General features: G+C 45.2%; 1 protein-coding gene across 1 annotated transcript in view; it reads left to right on the forward strand.

Moving 5' to 3' along the window:
* The window catches only part of EFTUD2 (elongation factor Tu GTP binding domain containing 2), a 52,291-nt gene that overhangs the window by 3,328 nt on the left and 31,833 nt on the right, over positions 1-17,130 (forward strand). The window contains exons 2-7 of the mRNA XM_021673697.2: positions 1,379-1,487; positions 9,897-10,062; positions 11,022-11,100; positions 14,769-14,844; positions 15,333-15,398; positions 16,782-16,817. Of these exons, the coding sequence (XP_021529372.1) occupies positions 1,383-1,487; positions 9,897-10,062; positions 11,022-11,100; positions 14,769-14,844; positions 15,333-15,398; positions 16,782-16,817 (528 nt within the window). The 5' untranslated portion in view covers positions 1,379-1,382. The remainder of the gene's footprint in view (positions 1-1,378; positions 1,488-9,896; positions 10,063-11,021; positions 11,101-14,768; positions 14,845-15,332; positions 15,399-16,781; positions 16,818-17,130) is intronic.

The raw sequence follows: 17,130 nt of genomic DNA on the forward strand, positions 1-17,130 counted from the left end.
CTCCATCTCAAAAAAAAAAAAAAAAAAAACCACATGACAACCAAATGCAAACCTGATGATCCTGGATTGGATTCTTGGGCATGTAAGGTATTGGAACAATTTGTAAAACTTGAATGGGATCTGTAAATTAGGCGGTAGTAACGTGTGAATATTAATTTTCTGATTTGGATGGTTGTCTTGTGGTTATGTAGGAGAATATTCTTGTTTGTAGCAATCACACATGTTGAGGGAGAGGTTGGCAAACTTTTTCTATTAAGAACTGGATATTTTAGGCTTTGTGAGCCATATGGTTTCAGTCCCAACTACTCAACTCTGCTGTTACAGTGTGAAGGCAACTGTAGATGATGTAAATAAATATGCATGGCTGTTTTCCAATGAAATTTTTTTTTTTTTTGAGATGGAGTCTCTTTCCGTTTCCCAGGCTGGAGTGCAGCAGCACAATCTCGGCTCACTGCAGCCTCCGCCTCCCGGGTTCAAGGGGTTCTACATCAGCTTCCAGAGTAGCTGGGATTACAGGCATGAGCCACCATACCCAGCTAATTTTTGTATTTTTAGTAGAGACAGGGTGTCACCATGTTGGCCAGGCTGGTCTCCAACTCCTCAGGTGATCCGCCCACCTCGGCCTCCCAAAGTGCTGGGATTACAGGTGTCAGCCGCTGTGTCTGGCCTCCCAATGCAACTTTTTTAATAGACACTGACATTGGAATTCTTTATAATTAATTTTCATGTATCATGAAACTTTTTCTTTGTTTTTTTCTTTGAGAGATTTTTTCTTTGAAATATTTTTCTTTGATTTTCTTTGATTCTTAGCTTGAGGGCCATGCAAAAACAGGTGGAGGGCCAGATTCGGCCACAGGCCGAAGTTTATCCACTCTTACACTGAAGTATTAGGAGGTGATGAGACATTGTGTCAGCAGCTCTTAAATAATTTAGGAAAATGTAAGGTATTTGTACTATTCTTGCCACTTTTTGATCATCAGTTATTTTAAAATTAAATTTAGTATTAAAAAAGTGGAGGAAAGGGGACCTCCCCTTTCAGCTTTGGAGCCCACCCTCCCTCTGTCTCTGTACGGGGGAACTTCTTCCTTCTGTTTTCTCCTTTCCTTCTTGCCTATTAAACTCTCCGCTCCTTAAACCTAAAAAACGGAAAAAGAAAAAAAAAGTAGAGGGAAGACTACATAAGTAGAGACAAGTAGGGCAGAGACTTGAGGAAAGGACTGAAGTACTGGGCTTTGGGAGGAACATTCAGTAGGTTGACGTCACTGGAAGGAGGTGTGCGAAAGGGGTGCGGCCAACCATAAGACTAGACTGGTGGGGCCATCACATGGATGTCTTGATTACCTTGCCAGAATCTAACTCTTCTCTCCTTGAATTTTAGAATCATGGATACTGACTTATATGATGAGTTTGGGAATTATATTGGACCAGAGCTTGATTCTGATGAAGATGATGATGAATTGGGTAGAGAGACCAAAGATCTTGATGAGGTAAAACAAATATATTGCTCTTTTCATCTCACTCACTATTTATTTGTTTATTTAAAACAAGGTCTCTGTTGCCAGGCTGGAGTGTAGTGTAGCAGTCTCAGCTCACTACACCCTCCCACCACCTGGGCTTAAGTGATCCTCCCACCTCAACCTCCCAAGTAGCTTAGACTACAGGCACACACCACCTAATTTTTTTTATTTTTTTTGTAGAGACAAAATGTTGCCCAGGCTGATCTTGAACTCCTGAGCTCAAGCAGTCCACTTGCCTTGGCCTCCCAAAGTGCTAGGATTACAGGCAGGAGCCACCATGCCCAACCCCCTCTTTTTTTTTTTTTTTTTTTTTTTTCCTCCTTTCTTTCAGAGTCTCACCCTGTTTCCCAGGCAGGAGCACGGTGGCACCATCTCGGCTCACTGCAGCCCCCGCCTCCTGGGTCCAGGCGATTCTCATGCCTCAGCCTCCCGAGTACCTGGGATTATAGGCGTGTGCCACCATGCCTGGCTAATGTTTTTTGTACTTTTAGTAGAGACAGGGCTTCACTATGTTCTCTAACTCCTGGAGAGTCTTGAACTCCTGACTTAAAGTGATCCACCTGCCTCGGCCTCCCAAAGTGGTGGGATTACGGCGTGAGCCACTGCCCTCTATGCCCAACCCCCAATTTTTTAAAAAAAAAGCAGTGAAATTCTGAATCCTCTATGTTCCTGTAATACCCCGTGTGCGTCTCTTGGTATTGCCCCTTTAGTAACATGATTAGGTGGGGTCCTATACTGCCCCAGCAAAGCTTAGCTACTAAGGTTCCAAAAGAGAATATGTAGTTTCATTGATGAGATGGTTTTGTAATCTGAGCTCTAGCTCATCTGGTAGTAGTTCTTCCATTTCCCTGAAGTGTCTTTTAACAGTCATGAATAATTCCCACTTGGAAAAGATATTCAGCTCTTCCAGCTACATGCACTAGGAGCTCCCCCACAAGCTCAGGTTTTCAGAGATGCATAAAAACAATAGAAAGGGGCCAGGTGCGGTGGCTCACACCTGTAATCCCAGCACTTTGGGAGGCTGAGGCAGAGGGATCACTTGAGATCAGGAGTTCGAGACCAGCCTGGCCAACATGGTGAAACCCCATCTCTACTAAAAATACAAAAATTAGCCAGGCATGGTGGCACACACCTGTATTCTTGCTACTTGGGAGGCTGAGACAGGAGGATCACTTGAATCCAGGAGGCGGAGGTTGCAGTGAGCTGAGATCGAGCCACTGCACTCCAGCCTGAGTGACAGAGTGAGATTCCATCTCAAAAAACAAACAACAACAACAACAACAAAGCAGATGACTGTTGAATACTTGGAAGCTAGCATGAGTTTTATAAAAATGATTTTCTCTTGATAGGATTACTAGGTTGCAACACAGGTCGGGGCATGCTGTGGACATGATGTATCTTGATGTGGACAAGACATTTAAAGTTTTTTATTGATGTCTTATAAACTAGCTTTTTTTTTTTTTTTTTGAGACGGAGTTTCGCTCTTGATACCCAGGCTGGAGTGCAATGGCGCGATCTCGGCTCACCGCAACCTCCGCCTCCTGGGTTCAGGCAATTCTCCTGACTCAGCCTCCTGAGTAGCTGGGATTACAGACACGCGCCACCGTGCCCAGCTAATTTTTTGTATTAGTAGAGACGGGGTTTCACCATGTTGACCAGATGGTCTCGATCTCTTGACCTCGTGATCCACCCGCCTCGGCCTCCCAAAGTGCTGGGATTACAGGCTTGAGCCACCGCGCCCGGCCCATAAACTAGCTTTTTAATTTTCTTTTTAAAAATAAAGTTTTATGGCCTGGCATGGTGGCTCATGCCTGTAATCCCAGCACTTTGGGAGGCTGAGGCAGGTAGATCACCTGAGGTCAGGAGTTTGAGACCAGTCTGGCCAACATGGTGAAACCCTGTCTCTACTAAAATACAAAAGTTAGCTGGGCATAGTCGCCCGTGCCAGTAATCCCAGCTACTCAGGAGGCTAAGGCAGGAGCATTGCTTCAACCCAGGAGGTGGAGGTTGCAGTGAGCTGACATCACACCACTGCACTCTACCCTGGGAGACACAGTGAAGCTCCTCAAAAAAAAAAAATGTTTTGGCCAAGCACGGTGGCTCACGCCTGTAATCCCAGCACTTTAGGAGGCTGAGGTGGGCGGATCACTAGGTCAGGAGATCAAGACCATCCTGGCCAATGTGGTGAAATCCTGTCTCTACTGAAATACAAAAACTGAGCCAGGCATGGTGGCGTGTGCCTGTAATCCCAACTACTCGGAAGGCTGAGGCAGGAGAATCACTTGAACCCAGGAGGCAGAGGTTGCAGTGAACCGAGATTGTGCCACTGTACTCCAGCCTGGTGACAGAGCAAGGCTTCATCTCAAACAACAACAACAACAACAACAACAAAATGGTTTTATGGTGTTTTTTTTTTTTAATATGAATATTTCACAAATACATTCTCATTCAAACTGTGTTGATAGAAAGGTTTTGTTCCATTCACTCTCCTTCCCTAGTTAACCTCTATAACTCATGATGCCCTAGTGAAAAGAACATGGGCTGGATCGTAATACAATTAGGGGAGGTCACAGTTGATTGAACAGTGGGACGCAAAGATTTTTTATTAATAGGTCACCAGCAGAGCTCTTGTGATGTGTCCTAGGCATCTGTGTTTGGTCTTGTCCTTTTCTTTTTTTTTGAGACGGAGTTTCGCTCTTGTTACCCAGGCTGGAGTGCAATGGCGCGATCTCGGCTCACCGCAACCTCTGCCTCCTGGGTTCAGGCAATTCTCCTGCCTCAGCCTCCTGAGTAGCTGGGATTACAGGCACGCGCCACCATGCCCAGATAATTTTTTGTATTTTTAGCAGAGACGGGGTTTCACCATGTTGACCAGAATGGTCTCGATCTCTTGACCTCGTAATCCACCCGCCTCGGCCTCCCAAAGTGCTAGGATTACAGGCGTGAGCCACCGCGCCCAGCCGGTCTTGTCCTTTTCAACTTAAAAAAATTTTATTTAAATAGAGACAGGGTTTCACTGTGTTGCCCAGGCTGATCTTGAACTCCTGGGCTCAAGCAATCCTTAGCCTCCCAAATCCCACCTTAGCCTCCCAAAATGCTGATATTACAGGTGTGAACCACTGTGCCCCGTCATTCAACCTTTTTATCAGTGATTTGGGTGAAGATAGAGAACAGAGGTTTATCTGATTTGCACATGACATAAAGCTAATATATTGGATAACAGAATCTAAATTCAAAGTGATCCCAACAAACCTGAATTCTGGACTAAAAACCCAATAATAGACCAGGCGTTGTGGCTCACACCTGTAATCTCAGCACTTTGGAAGGCCAAGGTGGGCAGATCACTTGAGTTGAGGAGTTCGAGACGAGCCTGGCCAACATGGTTAAACCCTGTCTGTACTAAAAATACAAAAATTAGCTGGGTGTGGTGGTGCGTGCCTGTAATCCCAGCTACTCAGGAGGCTGAGGCAGGATTTTTTGCTGGGGGGGGGGTGCGGGGTGAGGGCAGGTGGAATTGGCAAGTTACAGAGTTTCTTTTTAGGATGATGAAAATGATCTAAAATTAATTGTGGTGATGGTTGCACAGTCCTGCAAATATACTAAAAACTATTGAATTATGCACTTAAAATGGATAGATTGTATGGAATGTGAATTATGTCTTTATAAAGCTAATAACAAAAAACTTCTTAAAATAAAGAATGACAGGCTGGGCGGGGTGGCTCATGCCTGTAATCCCAGCACTTTGGGAGGCCAGTGTGGGTGGATCACAAGGTCACGAGTTTGAGACCAGCCTGGCCAACATGATGAAACCCCGTCTGTACTAAAAATACAAAAATTAGCCCGGCGTGGTGCGTGCTCCTATAGTCCCAGCTATTCGGGAGACTGAGGCAGGAGAACCGCTTGAACCCAGGAGGCAGAGGTTGCAGTGAGCCAAGATGGAGCCACTACACTCCAGCCTGGGTGACAGAGCAAGACTGCATCTCAAAAAGAAATAAATAAAGAAAGAACGATAGGCTAAATAAACACAGTGGCTTCACGCCTATAATCCCAGCACTTTGGGAAGCTGAGGTTAGGGGATGACCTGAGGTCAAGAGTTCGAGACCAGCCTGGTAAACATGATGAAACCCCATCTCTACTAAAAATACAAAAATTAGCTGGGCATGGTGGCACGTGCCTGTAGTCCCAGCTATTCGGGAGGCTAAGACAGGAGAATCTCTTGAAACCTGGGAGGCGAAGGTTGCAGTGAGCCGAGATCGTGCCAGTATACTCCAATTTGGGCAACAAGAGTAATACTCCATCTCAAAAAAAAAAAAAAAAGATTAACAGTCTCGCACTGTTACCCAGGCTATAGTGCAGTAGTGAGATCTCAACTCACTGCAGTCTCCGCCTCCTGGGTCCAAGCAATTCTCCTGCCTCAGCCTCGCGAGTAGCTGGGACTACAGGTTTGTACCACCATGCCCAGGTAATTTTTTGTATTTTTATTAGAGACAAGTTTCACCATGTTGGCCAGGATGGTCTTGATCTTCTGACCTTGTGATCCGCCTGCCTTGGCCTCCCAAAGTGCTGGGATTACAGACGTAAGCCACCACGCCCAGCCCCAAAATTTTTTTTTAAAAAGGCAATGATAAAAGAATATTTGTTTAATTTTATTTTAGACTTGTTGAATTGAGCTACTGTAGACTCAGGTAGAGATAATTGCAGGCAGTCAGATATCATTATATAAAATCCTGCAGTTAGATTCATAATCTATTCAGCAGTACAGGGCAGAAGAAAACTGACTTGATAGCTATTTTGGAGCCACCACCAGTAGGATATATGTGGCTGCCAAAAGAGCTAATATAATCTTAGGCCACTTTAGTAGAAGTAGAGTGTAAGATGGTAGGAGGTAGCCAGTCTCACCATTGGAGGGTTTTGTGTTCTTAAGAAAGAGGTTGGCATGCTGGAATTTGTGTGAAGGAAAACAAGCACCCACCAGTCCCTCTACCCACCTGCCTACATCTGTACTCATATATGATGCCTTCCCTTCTGTTCTTATGAATGATTTGTTCATGTTTCTGTCTGCTACAAACTAATCCCATCCCTTCTCACCACTGAAGACCTTTCTCACCACTGAAGACCTTTGTCTGGCAATTCTCCCCCCTCTCCTGTGCCACCACCAGTTTTCCCTGTCTACTGGATCATCCCTGTCAGCATACACAGATGAATGTTTTCATTTCTTTTTTTTTTTTGCAATGGAGTCTCGCTCTTGTTGCCCAGGCTAGAGTGCAATGGCGGGATCTTGGCTCACCACAACCTCCACCTCCCAAGTTCAAGTGATTCTCCTGCCTCAGCCTCCTGAGTAGCTGGGATTACCAGCGCCCACCACCACGCCCAGCTAATTTTTTGTATTTTTAGTAGAGGTGGGGTTTCGACATGTTGGCCAGGCTGGTCTCAAACTCCTGACCTCAGGCGATCCACCTACCTCAGCCTCCCAAAGTGCTGGGATTACAGGCGTGAGCCACGGTGCCCAGCCAAAATGTTGTCATTTTATCCTAAAACTCTGTCTTGACCTCCATATTCCCGTTTATTTACCTCCAGATTTTCCCTGCTTTCCAATGTAGCACATCTCAAATTAGTTGTTCATATTTGCTGTCTCCAGATCCTCTATTCCCATTTTCCTTCAAACCCACTTCCATCCTTTTGCCTCTCCCATTCCACAGACTGCTCTTGTCAAGGTCACAGTGACCTCTGCCTTGCTAAATTCCAGAGTCAGTTCCCAGCCCTCATCCTGCATGACCTGCCAGCATTGTCTGACGCAGCTGATCATTCCCTCCTCTAAAATACTCTCTTCCTTTGGCTTTCAGAGAATGCCTGGTTTTCCTCCTCACTGACCATCCCTTCTTAGCCTTTGCTGCTGCTTCCTCATCATCTCCCTGACCTCCAAATGTCAGCAGGCCCAGGGCTCCATTCCTCAAACCTCTTCTGTCTACACTCACTCCCATGGTAATCTCATCTAGCCTATCAAATAACTTACTCACTACGACGCAGATTTGTATCTCCAAGCTGGACTTTCCTCTTGAATGTCATGTTTGTATGTCCAACTTCCTACATGGCATCTCTACTTGATGTCTCACAGGGAATCTCAAGCCTGGCATATCTCACACGTAAGGACTGAGCTTTCCCCGCCCCGCTCCTCCAACCTGCTCTTACAGTCTTTCTTCCTCATCTCAATAAAGGCAATGCCGTTTTCCAGTGCTTAGATCAAAAACCTTGCTGGTTCTCTTTTTTCTCATACCTCCTTCCAATTCATTAGAAAACATTTTTGACTCTGCCTTTGTAATGTATCCAGAATTCAGCCTCTCCTCACCACCTTCCCAGTTCCTACTCTGTCTAGTCCAAGCCACCACCTCTGTTACTTCTTTCCTGGATTACTGCAGTAGCCTCCTAACTAATCTCCTTGCTTCTGGTGTATTCTCAGCATTGGAGCCAGAGTGGTTCTTTTAAAACAGAAGTCTGATCATATCACTTCTCTGCTCCAAACCTCTGGTGCAGAGTTTCTACATCTCAGCACCATTGACACTGGGGCCAGATAATTCTTTCTGTGAGGATTCCGTGTGTTGTAGGATGTTTAGCAGCATCCATGGCCTCTACCCACTGGATGCTAATGGCACCTATCCCCCGACTTTTGCTCTAGAGTAAAAGTAGAGTCCAATTTCTTAGAGCACTCCAGAAGATCCTGCATACTTGCCTCCCATGTGATGGCAGCTTGCTGTTCCCCATCCTTCACTCCATTTTCACCATATCGACTTCCTTGCTAAACCTCAAAGTTGCCACATGCTCTTGGCTCTGGGCCTTTTCATTCGCTCTTTACTTAGCCGATTAGAATGCTCTTCCTCAGGTACCAGTAGAGCTTATTCTCTCTGCAGATTTTTCTCTCCAAAAGCACCTCCTTTTCCTTCATTGTTTTATTACTAACACCTAGAACAGTGCTTGGCACATATTAAGTGCTCAGTAAGTGTTTACTGAATGAATGAATAAACCAGGATGTTTTAGGGCATAAAGGGTGACCTGGTAGCCACCTTAGATTATTTGGAAGACTTTTTAGCAGAAGTGAGAACATCTTCATTAATGTTACATGTGACCATGGATTAATTTGTAAGGAGGTAGATTTGAAGTTATTTAATTGTAAAGTGTAAAATTTATTGGCTTTTCAGGTATTCACAGTCATGCAACTGTCATCACGGTGAATTTTAGAACATTTTCATTACCTCAGAAAAAAACTCCACACTCCTTAACCATTTCCCTCCCACCCACACCTACCCTGCCAGCCCTGGGCAGTCTGATTTCTGTCTATGTAGATTTCCTATTCTGGATACTTTCATATAAATGGAATCATATAATATGCAGCTTTTTCAGTCTGGCATCTTTACTCAGCATCATGTTTTCAAGACTCATCTATATTGCAGCATGTTATACCTATAGCAAGTATATATTTTTTGTTTGTTTTTGTTGCCAATAATCTGTGGTATGGACGTACCACATGTCATTTATCCAGTCATCAGTGGATTGACATTGGGTTCTTCCCACTTTTTGGCTATTATAAATAATGCCACTATGAACATTGATTTCTAAGTTTTTGTGTGGCCGTTAAGTTTTCATTTGTCTTGGGTATATACTTAGGAGTGGACTTGCCGGGTCATATGTAACTCTGTGTTGAACATCTCGAGGAACTACCAAACTATTTTCCGAAGCAGCTGCACCTTTTCCCCATCAGCATTGTGTAAGGTTTCAGTTTCTCCACATCCTTACTAGCACCTGTTATTATATATCACAAAGTTATTTTCCAAAAATAATTCTGTGGATATCAGTGAAAAATTTAAAGGTATAGGCTTATCCCCAGTTTTTACCTCTGGCTTCTGGTTTCTGCCCTTGGAGAAAGTTACTTTTCTTCCCCCTAAAAGGCTGTGTTGTGATTTGTTTTCTCGTCTCAACCTACTTGTGACTAGTGGCCCACATTCAGAAAGGGGCCAACTAGAATGCTCTTCTGAGGCAATTCTTCTGCCTCCGCCTCCCTAGTAGCTGGGATTATAGGCATCCGCCACCATGCCTGGCTAGTTTTTGTATTTTTAATAGAGACGGAGTTTCACCATGTTGGCCAGGCTGGTCTCGAACTCCTGACCTCAAGTGATCCACCGGCCCTGTCTTCCCAAACAGCTGGCCTTGGCTTAGAGTCTTCTCTTTGTGAAGGGTCTCATAGGAGGGGAACCTGCCCCATTGGCATAGAACGCAAAATAAGAAGCTGTCCAGCATGTATAGTCACTGCTCTTACTCATAGAAGGTGGTCAGACATCAAACAGGAAAAGCATGTGCCTCTTCAATTCTTCTCCCTCTTGCTTTCAGATGGATGATGATGATGACGATGATGACATAGGGGATCATGACGATGACCACCCTGGGATGGAGGTGGTGCTGCATGAGGACAAGAAGTACTACCCAACAGCCGAGGAGGTATATGGCCCTGAGGTGGAGACCATAGTTCAAGAGGAAGACACTCAGCCTCTCACAGGTACGCCAGGAGGAGCTGGGCTGTGAGGAGGTGAAATTGAAACCTGGAAACTTCATTTCATAGCTGTCAGCAAATGAATTGATCAGTTTTTCTTTACTACCTTCAGGAACTATTTCTGGATTAAGAGTCAGTTAATCCTCTTTTAATATTCAGTAAAGCTCTTAACTAGTTACTAAGCAAATAAGAGTTATTTCTTATCTGCTGTCAGTTTAGGTGCATGAAGACTGTCATTTAGTTTATTTACCCTGTGGCCTGATATGTTTTTCCATCCGAATAACCCCAACCCTTTTAACCAGTTCTCATAATGTGTATTGTCCATTTCTTTTTCTTTTTTTGAGACGAAATCTTACAGGGAGCCACTGCAACCAGCCCTATTGTCCGTTTCTTAATAGTTTTCATAGGCTGGAAGTGGTGGCTCACGCCTGTAATCCCAACACTTTGGGAGGTTGGAGCAGGAGGATCGCTTGAGCCCAGCAGTTCAAGACCAACCTGGGCAACATGGCAAAACGCCATCTCTATAAAAATTACAAAAATTAGCCGGGCATAGTTGTGGATGCTTCTCAGCAACTCAGGAGACTAAGGCAGGAGGATCGCTTGATCGTGCCACGTGTAACACTTCAGCCTGGGTAACAGAGCAAAACCCTGTCTCAGAAAAAAAAAAAGTTTTTATTGATCTTCTGGAACTGACATTGACCTCAGCCTACATCCATTCCCTCTCCCTTCTTCCCGCTCTCCCTCAAAATGAAGTCCAGACTCCTCTTTCCACAATTCAAAGCCCTTCACTGTTTCATGCCAAACACCATTTCCAAAACTTTCTCAACATATGAGTGATCCTTGAGAGTAAAATAAATGGATGTCATACGTCATACATTCTGAAAGGTCAGTCTAATGGAATAATGCTTTGTATTTTTATGTTTTATGCCTACCTACTCATTACTACCTTTTTTTTTTTCCTCTAGAACCCATTATTAAGCCAGTAAAAACCAAGAAATTCACTCTGATGGAGCAGACATTACCAGTTACGGTGTATGAGATGGAGTAAGTTATAAGGTTGCTCACCTTCTCTGCAGGAATGCTGTGGGGTCACGCTTTGTTTTGTTTTGTTTTGTTTTTTGAGACAGAGTCTTGTTCTGTTGCCAGGCGCCAGGCTGGAGTGCAGTGGCACGATCTCAGCTCACTGCAACCTCCACCTCCTGGGTTCAAGCAATTCTCCTGCCTCAGCCTCCCGAGTAGCTGGGACTACAGGCACACACCACCATGCCCAGCTAATTTTTATATTTTTTAGTAGAGACAGGTTTCACCATGTTGGCCAGGATGGTCTCGATCGCTTGACCTCGTCCTCCTTGGAGGGCTTGACCTCGTCCTCGTCTGCCCACCTTGGCCTCCCAAAGTGCTGGGATTACAGGCGTGAGCCACCACACCTGGCCGACTGGGTTCATGTTTTTATAGAGATAGGAGGTGGTTTGTGGCTGGAATCGCCAGTAAATTATGGCAGCACGTATCTCCATGTATTTCAAATTCTTCTTCTGCTAATGTGGCTGCTGGGATATTTGGGCTTAGTCTTTTCTCTTGGTGCTCATCCAGATGTTAGCTGTTTCCTCTTCTTCCAGATCTTTAGTTTGATATTGAAAACCAGCCTTTAGGACAGACCTGGGTATTGTAGTTAACACTGTTGGGTCCACCAGAGTCAATAGTTGGGTCCACCAGAGTCAAAACAGCCTGTTTTGACTCAGTAAGACTGATGAATATTTTAGGAACGTATTAGCTCTTTATTTCATTTTTGTTGTTAAGACAATGTCTCATTTTGTTGCCCAGGCTGGAGTGCAGTGGCACGATCACGGCTCATTGCAGCCTTGACTTCTTAGGCTCAATAGATGTGTCAGCCGCAGGCTCCTAAGTAGCTGGGACTACAGGAACACACCGCCACGCCTGGCTAATTTTTATGTTTTTTATAGGGCTTCACTGTGTTGCCCAGGCTGGTCTCAAACTTCTGGGCTCAAATGATTCTCCTGCCTTAGCTTCCCAAAGTGCTGAGATTACAGGCGTGAGTCGACTGTGCCCAGCCCTCCACTCTTTATTTTGAAAAGGAGAGCAGAAGCAGGTGGATATATGTGTAGGATCATTTAGGTGCTCTCTGTCTCTCTCTGTCTCTCTTTTGTTGTTGTTGTTGTTGTTGTTGAGACAGAGTCTCATTCTGTTGCCCAGGCTGGAGTGCAGTAGTGTGATCTTGACTCACTACAACCTGCACTTCCCAGGTTCAGATGATTCTCCTGCCTCAGCCTCCCCAATAGCTAGGATTACAGGCACATGCCACCTCTCCTGGCTTATATTCCTAGTAGAGATGGGGTTATATCATGTTAGCCAGGCTGGTCTCGAACTCCTGACCTCAGGTGATCCGCCCGCCTCAGCCTCCCAAAGTGCGGAGATTACAGGCATGAGTTGCTGCGCCTGGCTTCTTTTTTTTTTTTTTAAGAAACAGAATCTTACTCTGTCACCCAGGCTGGTGTGCAGTGGTGCAGTCTAGTCTCTGCAGCCTTGGGCTTAGGCGGTTCTCCCACCTCAGCCTTTTGAGTAGCTGGGATTACCAGTGTGTGCCACTGTGCCTGGCTAATTTTTAAATTTGTTGTAGCAATGGAGTCTTGCTAGGTTGCCCAAGCTGGTCTTGAACTTCTGGCCTCAAGCAGTTCTTCCACTTTGGTCCCCAAAGTGCTGGGATTGCAGGTGTAAGCCACTACGCCCAGCCATTTAGGCTCTTTATACTCTAAACTATTATGGAAAACATTTTCACTAGCAAAATATACTTGTAAGGTCCTCATATATTGAAATGCTTATGACTTATTAGATAACAAAGCTTTTTTTTTTGAGGTGGAGTTTCCATTTCTTGTTGCTCAGGCTTGATCTCAGCTCACTGTAACCTTCACCTCCCAGGTTCAAATGATTATCTTGCCTCAGCCCCTCCAGGAGCTGAGATTGCAGGTGCCTGCCACCATGCCCAGATAATTTTTTGTATTTTTAGTAGAGATGGGGTTTCGCCATGTTGACCAGGCTGGTCTCAGACTCCTGACCTCAGGTGACCCACCCACCTTGACCTCCCAAAGTGCTGGGATTACAGGCATGAGCCACTACATCCAGCCTGATAAACTTTTTTTTGCCGGGCATGGTGGCTCAAGCCTGTAATCCCAGCACTTTGGGAGGCCGAGGCGGGCAGATCACGAGGTCAAGAGATCGAGACCATCCTGGTCAACATGGTCAAACACCGTCTCTACTAAAAACACAAAAACTAGCTGGGCGTGGTGGCGCGCGCCTGTAGTCCCAGCTACTCGGGAGGCTGAGGCAGGAGAATTGCTTGAACCCAGGAGGCGGAAGTTGCAGTGAGCCTAGAAGATTGTGCCACTGCACTCCAGTCTGGCGCCTGGCAACAGAGTGAGACTCTGTCTCAAAAAAAAAAAAGAAACTTCTTTTTTTGTTTGCGTTTAAAACATACTGGAGCTGGGCACAGTGGCTCATGCCTGTAATCCCAGCCATTTGGGAAGCCAAGGCAGGCAGATCACTTGAGCCCACGAGTTCAAAACCAGCCTAGGTAACATGGTGAAACCCTGTCTCTACTAAAAATACAAAAAATTATCTGGTCTTGGTGGCATGCACCTGTAGCCCCAGCTGCTTAGGAGGCTGAGGTAGGAGAATCTTCTGAGCCCGGGGAAGTTGAGGCTGCGATAAGCCATGCTTGTGCCAATGCACTCCAGCCTGGGCAATGAGAGTGAGACCCTGTCTAAAAACAAAAAACCTACTGACCTCTTGTATTTTCAAAACATTAGAGTCCCTTCTGAAATAGATTATCTCCCATCATGCAGACATTTTTAATTTTTTAAAATTATTTATTTATTTGTTTTTTAGACAGAGTCTTGCTCTGTTGCCAGGCTGGAGTGCAGTCACGCAGCCTTGGCTCACTGCATGCAATCTCCACCTCCTGAGTTCAAGCAGTTCTCCTGGTTCAGCCTCCCAAGTAGCTGGGACTACGGGCACGCACCACCATGCCCAGCTAATTTTTGTATTTTTAGTAAAGACCGGGTTTCACCATGTTGGCCAGGATATGTTGATCTCTTGACCTGTGATCCGCCTGTCTTGGCCTCCCAAAGTGCTGGGATTATATGCCCAGCCTCTTCTTTTGTTTTCAGTCTTATATTACTATTGAAATTCCTGTGGGCTGGGCGTGGTGGCTCACGCCTATAATCTTAGCACTTTGGGAGGCAGAGGTGGGCGGATCATTTGAGGTCAGGAGTTCAAGACCAGCCTGACCAACATGGTGAAATCCCGTCTCTACTAAAAAAAAATTAGGTGAGTGTGGTAGTACATGCCTGTAGTTCCAGCTACTTGGGAGGCTGAGGCAGGAGAATCGCTTGAACCCGTGAGGTGGAGGTTGCAGTGAGCTGAGATTATGCCATTGCACTCCAGGCTGGGTGACAGAGCGAGAAAAAAAAAAAATTCCCATGATAGTCCATTCACAGATTGTGTTACCTCATGAATAAGTTTCTTGCATTCCTAAAGCCAGAGCTGTATAAGTATAGACATTCACATCTATCTGCCTGAGTGCTCTCCAGTTGGTCTGAAAGTTGTTCGTGGCCAAAAATACCTGAAACACCTTTACACCACTCCTCATTTGGAAACTTTTGCCAAAGTCTCTTTTCTCTTTTCCTTTGTCCTTTCAGTTTCTTGGCAGATCTGATGGATAACTCAGAGCTCATCAGAAATGTGACCCTTTGTGGACATCTCCACCACGGCAAGGTACGAGAGAACTTTCAGCTACTTGGAACAGGATTTCTCTTTTGTGCCTCCTCATTTTTTGAGCTCTCAGAATCACAGTGGTTGAGGTTCCAGGTCACAAGGCTCAACTCTTGACTAGGAGCACTGCATGCCTGTTATGAAACCATGCTGTGAAATTCTGGCTTTTCCCAAGCAGCAAGTGGAGGCTGTTCCTAAGCCACTTGCATGCCTGAGCCTTGTGTCTATATCTGGACAGAAGATGGGAAATTGAACCTTACTCTGATTTTATAAGTTTTCATTTCCTGGGAGATGCCTGTCTAAGAAAGATTTCATCTTTTATTTGACAATAATCCTGTGGCTTCAGTGTTAATTCTTTGCTGTCCCATAATCCTCCTTGCTCTCCTTTCTTCTCCTTGTCCCTAAATTATGTGATGTATTAGGAGCTGGGGGAAGGGCACAGTAAATTTTCCTCTGTGGTTGGCAGGTCTTAACTGTCTCTTTCCTTTTAGACATGTTTTGTAGATTGTTTAATTGAGCAGACTCACCCGGAAATCAGAAAGCGCTATGACCAAGATGTAAGTAGAACTTCTGTTGAGGGTTTAGGATGAACCATTCAGAACAGCTAGAGATGTCTCTCTCCTTCTCCTTCCTTCACCCTTCCTGTTTGCTATAAATAATGACGCCTCCAAAGTGCAGCTTTATAATTGTAATCTCTATTAATAGGCTGTAAGAAAATAATTTCAGTTTCAACTTTCTCAGGAGCATAGAGAACATTAAGCTGCAGTATTTTTGGATGATCCATTTTGCACTTGGGATCCCTCCTCTGTTATGATATATCCTGACTTTTATAGTCTATTCTTTCCTGTCATAGTATTAATAGCCGGCTCTATAAATATGATACAGTTGTACCTGGTTTTCATGGTAAATTTAAATGCCTGTGAATGAGGCCAACTGTGGCTGCAAGTCTCAGTGCAATAAATGTTCAATCCCTGCCATATTGGTTGTTTTAACACTCTAGCATGAAGGTTGATGTGTCTCCCTTTACCACACTAAGAATTCCGTGCATTTGATATAAATCAGCTCTTAGCTATACCTGGTCTTCAGTGACCTCCCCCAACTCAAAAAGACAAAAACAGGCTGGGTGTGGTGGCTCATGCCTGCAATCCCAGCACTTTGGGAGGCCAGGGTGGGAGGATCACTTGAAGTCAGGAGTTTCAGATCAGCCTGTCCAATACAGCAAAAGATCATCTCTGTTAAAAATGCAAAATGTAGCTGGGCACGGTGGTGCACACCTGTAGTTCCAGCTACTCGGGCTGAGGCAGGACAATCGCTTGAACCTGGGAGGCAGAGGTTGCAGTGAGCCAAGATCACACCATTGCACTCCAGCCTGGGCAACAGAGAAGACTCCATCTGAAGGAAAAAAAAAAAAAAAAAAAGACAGAAACCGCAACCAAAAAAAAAAACCCTGGCCAGGCACAATGGTTCACGCCTTTAATCCCAGCACTTTGGGAGGCCAACACGGGTGGATCACTTGAGGTCAGGAGTTCGAGAGCAGCCTGACCAACATGATGAAACCCCATGTTTACTAAATATACAAAATTAGCTGGGCATGGTGGTGCATGCCTATAATCCCAGCTACTTGGGAGGCTGAGGCAGGAGAATCACTTGAACCCAGAGGTGGAGGTTGCAATGAGCCGAAGTCGCACCATTGCACTCCAGCCTGGGCAACAAGAGCAAAACTCTGTCTCAAAAAAAAAACAAAGCCTCCATACACCCAGGAGGATTTCCAGCTGGGCGGGCACTGGTCTCATTGTCTGGAATTGCTGTGGGGACACTCTGCTCTCTCTCTAATCTCAAAGAAACCCTTGAGCTGGGAGGTGATAAAGGAAAGTGCTTGATGGTTCATTTGTAGGAGAGGAGTCTGAATTCAGGTGGTAACAACAGTTAATTTTTTTCAGCTGTGCTATACTGACATCCTCTTCACAGAGCAAGAGGTAAGCATGCCTTGGGGAGTCCGATTGTTGCCTCCACCAGATCTACCCAGTAATAGTTTTGTAGGGATTGTAGGGGAGCCTTTATGATAGCATTTTAGTTCTTACCCTACTCCTCTCTTTCCACTTCTCACACCCCGTCTCCTCCTTCCTCCAGTCACTCCAGGGTTATAATTTGAAAGAGAACTGGGTAGGCAAGCTACAGGTTGGGTGGGGGGACCCTCCTGTTCTTGACTAGATTAGAGTTGGCCTAATACCAGGCAAATGCTAAGAGATGATGCCTGCATTTGTGCTATAGTTATGCAGAAGCTCAGTG

Source organism: Aotus nancymaae, unplaced genomic scaffold, assembly GCF_030222135.1.
Source record: "Aotus nancymaae isolate 86718 unplaced genomic scaffold, 86718_ANA_hifiasm-v0.15.2.pri h1tg000089l, whole genome shotgun sequence".
Classification (NCBI taxonomy): domain Eukaryota; kingdom Metazoa; phylum Chordata; class Mammalia; order Primates; family Aotidae; genus Aotus; species Aotus nancymaae.